The 7,390-nt window shown below is 45.2% G+C and overlaps 1 protein-coding gene across 1 annotated transcript; it reads right to left on the reverse strand.

The window, feature by feature from the left end:
• Nucleotides 1-3,372: 3,372 nt before the first annotated feature.
• Rpl7 (ribosomal protein L7) lies at nt 3,373-6,714 on the reverse strand. Its single transcript, XM_057790690.1, has 7 exons — nt 6,633-6,714; nt 5,761-5,938; nt 5,396-5,562; nt 4,869-5,006; nt 4,659-4,768; nt 3,816-4,025; nt 3,373-3,480 (listed from the first exon to the last, which is right to left on the reverse strand). The coding sequence occupies exons 1-6, from the start codon at nt 6,680-6,682 to the stop codon at nt 3,817-3,819; spliced, it is 852 nt and encodes a 283-aa protein (XP_057646673.1). The 5' UTR covers nt 6,683-6,714; the 3' UTR covers nt 3,373-3,480; nt 3,816.
• Nucleotides 6,715-7,390: the final 676 nt, after the last annotated feature.

Raw genomic sequence — 7,390 nt, forward strand, 5'->3', positions numbered from 1 at the left:
CAAAAATCCCTATTCCCAAAATGACTAGTATCAAGTTGACAAAAAACTAGCCAGAATATAAATTTCCTTGTTGACTTAAAACAACCTCCTGAACTGATTGCTAATCTATTAAAAAGCTTTAAATCAGTTAATGAATTTATAGAAAAGGGTGTGTGAAGTGGTTACAATGCACCAGGAACTTTAATGCTACTCTAATGTTACTTTACAGGGTTAGGAATCAAGACTTACACTGAGCAGCTAGGAAGAGCAACGTTTCAGAACTGACAAATGCTTCAAAAAAAATAGGTTTGCGAAGGGGGAGGGAGGGTGCTTCCCAAGGTTTCAGACTCAAGATTACAGTTGACAAGGTAATTTGGGTGCCCCTTTGTGAAATTTTGGAGCCTGTGAACACCCTACGGAACAAGATTGCAGATGTATTTAAACACCTTGAGATGGATAAATTACCTTGGCTTATTAGAGTGGCCTAATATCACAAGGCTCTTAAAATTAAAAGTAGGGTCCAAAGAGAGGGCTCAGTAGGTAAAATTGCTTGCCACCAACCCTGATGACCCAAGTTCAATTACTGGTCCCTCCATAAGCACAAAGGCAACTTTAATTTTAAAATCCTTATTTATATGTATAGGTGATTTGTCTATGAGTGCTGAGAATTTAACTATGGTCCTCTAGAAGAGCAGCCAGTGCTCTTAACCAGAGTCACCTCTCCTGTACGACTTATTTTATAAATGAGAAAAGACATAAACTCTTGGCTTCCATCTCCAGACCCGATCCTCTTGGTCTGTTGGACAGATGTACAAGACCAGAAGCTGTTTTCTGTCTAATATTGGACATGCTAATTTGTGTTCAAACTACACTTCCAAGCCGCTTTTGAGACAACCAGAAACACTTCACCTTCATTAACATCCTATGAAGCTCAACAGAAGTATTTCCCCACTTGACAGGGAGACTTTACAGCTGTGCAAACTTCCCACAGCACATGTGGAACTCAGGGACCCATCCTCACCTCCAGCTGTTTGAGGAAGGGTGTCTGGGCTGCACACTCCAGGCCAAGGGGTGGGGGGGTGTCTGTCCACAAGTTCCTGGGGGGTTGACTCCCTTCTTGTTAAGGAGTGCTAGCATATGTAGCCCATTGCATACATGGGTTCCTGACAGGTTGTCTGGCTAAGGCTGTGCCACAAGTTCTTTTACAGAGCTACCTCCCAGGCCCCAGACTTCAGAAGTCAGTGTGGAGATGGGGCATGGACCCAGAAAGTCTCATTTAAAATTCAGCTATGACCACAAAATTTTAAAATGTACTAGGAAACAGACCCTTGACACCTGACAGCATTTTATTCTCTGCTTATCTTGGTCACAATTTTCTATTTTCCTGTAGTTCCTTTCTCATCCTCTTACCCACTGAGTGTTTAGTTTCTACATGCAACCCCACCCCCTAACACACACAAAGTATAAGACATCTGCAAGAGGAATGCAGTCATTCTCTTCGTGTCTATTTCTTTAGTCCAGGCATTCCTACATGTTAACCTATGCCTAACTTGCTCAGATTTCCTAATTTACTAACTTGTTCATACTCAAATTCAGGTTAAAGCAGTCACTGGACAACATATGCTCCAAGAAAGGCTATCAACTAAGATCCTATCACTTTGATAAAGACCACCACCCAGTAGTCTGTTGTATTCTTGACTCTCATCTCTCAGAGACCATCTATCACCCTCCTTAAAGCCTGGAAACCAAGGAGGCACCAACAGTTGTACTATGTCGACTTTTCAAAGTAGTAGGCACAAGACAGACCATAAACTCTGGATCCACCTGCTCAGACACACCGAGCAAGGGGTTAGGTATGTCCCCGAGGAGTCATCCTGTGGAGGATCCAGGTTCAGTGCAGCACCTATACCATGTGGCTCACAAGAGCCTTTTAACTACTCTTACAAGTACCCAGATGAGCATATACTTTTTGAGACCAGGTCTCACTGTGTAGCTTTAGCTGGCACGAAATTAAGATTCACCTGCCTCTGAAGTGCTGGGATTAACATCAGCTTAACCTGGATTTCTCTCCAGAACTCAGACTCTCAATTCAGAGAAATTATTTTCCAGGACCATGAGATGAGAACTATTCAAACCATTAATTTCTCCAACAGTGCCCGCAAATTTAAGTCACCTACTTGACAATATTCTCAAGACTTTTGGTACAACTAATGAAGACCAAAAAACATTTACTATGTTGTATGTTACATTCTGAGGTAGGTAGGTAGTTAATAGTTGCTGGGGGAGGGGCAGTCATATCCCTTAGTGGTATAGCCTTTAAACTGATCAGGGCAAGTAACTACATCCTGTGCTCGTGCAGGCAACAGAATTAAAGGCAGCAGACAAGACACAAAGACATGAAAGTGCAAGGGCACGTGAGGAAGGGGTTCAGTAGGAGGGATTAGAAGATATACATGTATATTTCAAAAAACCTTTTAGGGGGAGCTGGAGAGATGGCTCAGAGGTTAAGAGCATTGCCTGCTCTTCCAAAGGTCCTGAGTTCAATTCCCAGCAACCACATGGTGACTCACAACCATCTGTAATGGGGTCTGATGCCCTCTTCTGGCCTGCAGGCATACACAGACAGAATATTGTGTACATAATAAATAAATAAATATTAAAAAAAATCTTTTAGGGGCCTGAGAGATGGCTCAGCAGTTACGAGCACTGGCTGCTCCTCTAGAGATCATGGCCTCGATTCCCAGCACCCCACATGGCAGCTCACAGTTGTCTTTTAACTCCAGTTCCAGGGGATGCAACACCCTCACAGACATACATGCAGGCAAAACACCACTGCACATTTGAAAAGAAAAAAAAATCTTATAAATCTTGCTTACCAATTTCACTGCAACTGCTTTAGATGCTCAAAATATCTGTTTAAAATATACACTAAAAAGTATAATTCACTCACAATCAAAAACTAAAAGATCAAGACGGAAGTGCTAGAGATGCCTCAGCAGTTAAAAGTAGTGGTTGCTCTTCCAGGTTTGGAAGTCTCACACCCACTTGGTAATCCCAGTTCCAGGAGCAATGTGCAATGCGGTACATAGACACGCACAGGAAAATGCATCCAGGTGTCAGGCTGCCGGGAAAGCCAAAGCCCGAGACGTGGGACTTCAGCAGTAAACGTCCAAAGCACCGAACTTCTGGCATTTTCCTCCCATAAATCACAAATGCTCACAAGGTTTCACTCATTTACTTAAGTTAAAAAAAAAAACAAAGAAAAAAAAAACGACTGTTTTCAGAGAAAAGTCTTCTAACAAATGGTTTTTCACAACATATACCCTGGAGCTGGTTTTGCATGTCACAGGCTGTTGATATGATTTAACTTTTCATATTCTAGGATTTGCTACTACCAGTGATAGGGCAAAGGCAGGCCAACAAAGACTCCAACACAGTTCAGTTTGCCAAGCTGTGACTGTTTATTAACTGACCAGATTACAAAAATACCATGGGCAACACCTGAAAAGGAAAAACATATACAAGTTAAAAACTACCCTCCAAGCTACAAGTCAACATCAGTTGTAAAAGAACATACTTCATCAAAGGCAGACAGAACCCCTCATACAAATAAAAGAAAAATCAGTGATATAGCCAATCAACACTTAACAGAAAGCATTCAAAATGTCCTCCCCGAAAACTAGTTCTTAGCCAGACATAGCAACACACGCCTTCAATCCCAGAAACTGCACAGCAAAGGCTGAGTTCTAAGCCAGCCTCAGAACAGCTAGAAATATGTAGAAATCCTGTCTCAAAAAAACAAACAAGACTAGCTCTCTCAGGACACAATCTCTCACCTTAGTTCATCCGTCTAATAAGCCTGTTTATCTGGTCTTCCCTGTTGCCAGCATCTCCACCTTCCACAAAATGAGTTGTCTTTTTCTTCATTCCACCTCGTGGAGAAGACAATTTGAAGGGCCAAAGGAAGTTATTCGCTTCCTTGAAGCGTTTTCCAACTGTATAGATCTCATGAATTAGATCCTCCATGCAGATGATGCCGTATTTACCTGGAAAAAAAAAAATCGAGTCTAAGATCACCCATTTTATTTACTTATCATTTTTTCGAGACAGGGCTTCTCTGTGCAGCTTTGGAGCCTGTCCTGCAACTTAAATCAGTAGAACACGTCTAGTTATTTAACAAACACAAAGGTGGAATTAAATATTATCAATCAAATAAGCAAGGACAAGTCAGGCCTGGTGGTACACACCTTTAGTCCTATCAGTTAGCTGGGAGGCAGGGGCAAGAAAATCTGAGTTCCTGGCCAGCCAAAAATACAACTGAGACCTTACTTCAAAAATAAAGATGTGTGAAGCATTTATTTTTCTTAAAACCATCAAGGAGTTTAGGAATCATGTCATAGGGGCCAGACAGGGAAAATGGCTCAAGAGATAACACTGCTTGCTGCACAAGAGTGAGGACTGGGGTTTAGAGACAATGAACCCCCCCACCAAACACACACACACACCAACAAGACAAGGATGGTGGCCTGCCTGTATGTAATCCGAGCACATGAAAACACAGAATGCAACTCTAGGTTCTAGTGAGACACAGCCTCCACCCACAAACATACAAAACAAAAGGTGTAGCTGGAAAGCATGACCTTGAGCGCCGGACCCTACCCCCCAAAAGCATAACCTACCAAGAGACCGAGCAATCAAGGAATTATCTGTCAAGGCAATTCTCTTCTTATGAATTTTGCCATAGCCGCGTTTGTAGATGAGCTCATTTACTGACTTCAGATTGGGGTACCTGAAATAGGGAAATCAGAGAAGGGTTTAGTCCGAACACAGCCATCAAAGTATCTAAGTTCATCTTGTCATATAACTAATCCCCTAAGCGGAAAACTCACCCCCATGCAATGTATGGTTCCACAATCCTCAGCATGTTAATGGAAGCCTTGTTGAGCTTAACAAAGGTGCCGTTGAAGATCTGCCGCAGACGAAGAAGCTGCAACACCTTGCGCACCTTTGGGCTCACACCATTGATACTGCCACAGAAAGAGACCAAAAATGTTCCTGCAGCTTTTACCATAATTTCAAATAACAGGAGATTAAACCACAACAAGACTGTAAGCAAGTCCCAATAAATAGACTAATAACTACTAATAACCTGCCTTCTCTATCTTTTGATTTCTGTTATACAATAAAAAACTACCAAGCATCTACTTTTGTAGACATCTTCGCTACAATACTATAGCACATTATAACCTTAGACAACTGCAGACAACTCCTACAGTGCTATCAGAATAGACAGCTCAGGCACAGGTCTTACAAATAAACCCTCAATGAATCTCTGGTCCCCCTTTCTAACCACACTTATAAAAACTGTCAAGGCCTCTGCAGCAGGGATCCTAGAACAGGATTCCTGAGAACTTACCCTCGGATTCTGATGACGAAGGCCAGCTTCGGTTCTGCGGGCACGTAGAAGTTCCCAGCTTTCCTTGCCATCCTGGCCATGCGAATCTCTGTCCGGTACATCTGCCTGTACTCCTTGTGATAGTACTTTGCCTTCTCATAGATGAGCTTCCTCTGGGCCCTTCGCAGCTGAAAACCACGGCAGTTACTCACACTTGAGCTCAGTGGTAGCTCTAGGAAACTGTCTCGCCACAGTAAGGGATAACTAAACGATTCTCACAGTGACCTACCAGAAGCTCTTTAGCAATAACCACGACGAAGCAGATCAATCTACTAACATCTCACTCCATTCTCAGTCCCGACCAGGGGCCCCCAACGTTTACTTACTGATTTCAGGGCAATCTTCTTCCGAAGGCGCTTCACCTTCAACTCTGCGAAATTTCTTCGCTTTTTCTTCAGAGTTTCTGGCACAGCAGGAACCTTCTTTTTCTTCAGGGTTCCTGGAGCAGCAGGAACCTTCTTTTTCTTCTGGGTTCCCGGTGCGGCAGGAACCTTTTTCTTCTCCCTGTCATTAGCAAACAGTACTGTTAATAACTGAAGAACCTTAAGTGTTGTCTCTCGAACACAGCAGATACTCAGTGCTATGCTGTTAAAACCGTCACCCACTGGCATCTCCGTTGTCCTAGAATGTTCTGCTGAAGATGCAGAGTTTAGATTTCTTCCATGTCCATAATATTCATCTTTGAACCTTTACGCCTTAAATGCTAACACCTAAGACATTAAGACTTAGGCCTATTCCCAGTCATCAGTCCTGGCCTCTGATGGAAAAGCTGGCAAATACTGCAGAAACTGCTACCACAGGCTCCAACTTTTAGGGCCAAGGTCCCAAGACTCTAAATGTTCTCCTGGTTCGAGTCTCAAGTTCCACATGTCGAAGGTGTGGGCCGATCGGCAAACGCCCAAGCCTGCCCTAGCCAAGAAGGAACTTCCTTCCAGGCCCCCTCGAAACGCATGACACCGTGAAGTGGACCTCCGCCCGAGCGGCGGGTTCCGCACACATCCTGCCGCTTGCTGCCGGCGTCCCCGAGGCCTCCGTGCCTGGGCTCCCCGTGCCCCCCTCCTAATGTAACGCAGCGTCACAAACACTCAGACAGGTAGACAGTGGTGCAGGCTACAGTCAGACACTGGAAAAGTGAGACAAAAATGCCTCTAGTGTGGGAGATGGAGGGGGATTCTGGAGAAGGGGAGACTCTACTTACGGCACAGCCTCCATGGTTCCAGGCGGAAAAAAAAGAGGAAGTCGGCGCATGCGCACTGTCCCCTTAAAGGTCCGCGAGCGCGAAGCCCCAGGATTTATAGCTGTCCTGAGATAAGCCAGAAAAGAATCTGGAAATGAGCGCTCACTTTGCAGGCGCAAAATTAACACCAGTCTGACCTACTCACTGCCAGTCAACTTCAGGGTAAAACTCATGGGAAAACAAATACACTAAGTACACTTTTTTTTAAATGAGCACGACGCTGACACTTTTATCAGTTCTAGGCTTTAATTCCTCCAGGTTGCGTTGACAACATTAGGCTCAGACTCCGCGGGATCGTTGGACCCAAAAGCCACTTTCATGAATGTGAACTACAAATCCCAGCATGCATCACTCCATAGCCCGCCGGGCTGCAGGGCGACGTTGACCGGGACTCTGGGCAGCCTTCGCGGTGATGATTCCCGTGAGGCTCTCTAGAGACTGGGGGTTCACGTCCCTCAGCGGCTAACTGAGAAACGAAGTCACTGTCGGCCACCTCCGCGGGCTCTCTGCCGCCCGTGGCCACGCAGCCCTGCTCCCCCCCACACCCCGGCCGCCCTGCCGAGGTCCTCGTTTCGCCCGCCAGTGGGGCTGTCTTCGGCAGCGCCTGATCGCAGGCCCCGGAGTCCACAGTCCCTCGGCTGGCGAAAGTGGCGAGCCCGGCAAGAGCGATGACCGGACGGTCCGAGGAGGATGGGGGGGTTTCTGGCGACCGCGGGGCC

This window comes from Chionomys nivalis, chromosome 16 (genome assembly GCF_950005125.1).
Source record: "Chionomys nivalis chromosome 16, mChiNiv1.1, whole genome shotgun sequence".
Lineage (NCBI taxonomy): Eukaryota > Metazoa > Chordata > Mammalia > Rodentia > Cricetidae > Chionomys > Chionomys nivalis.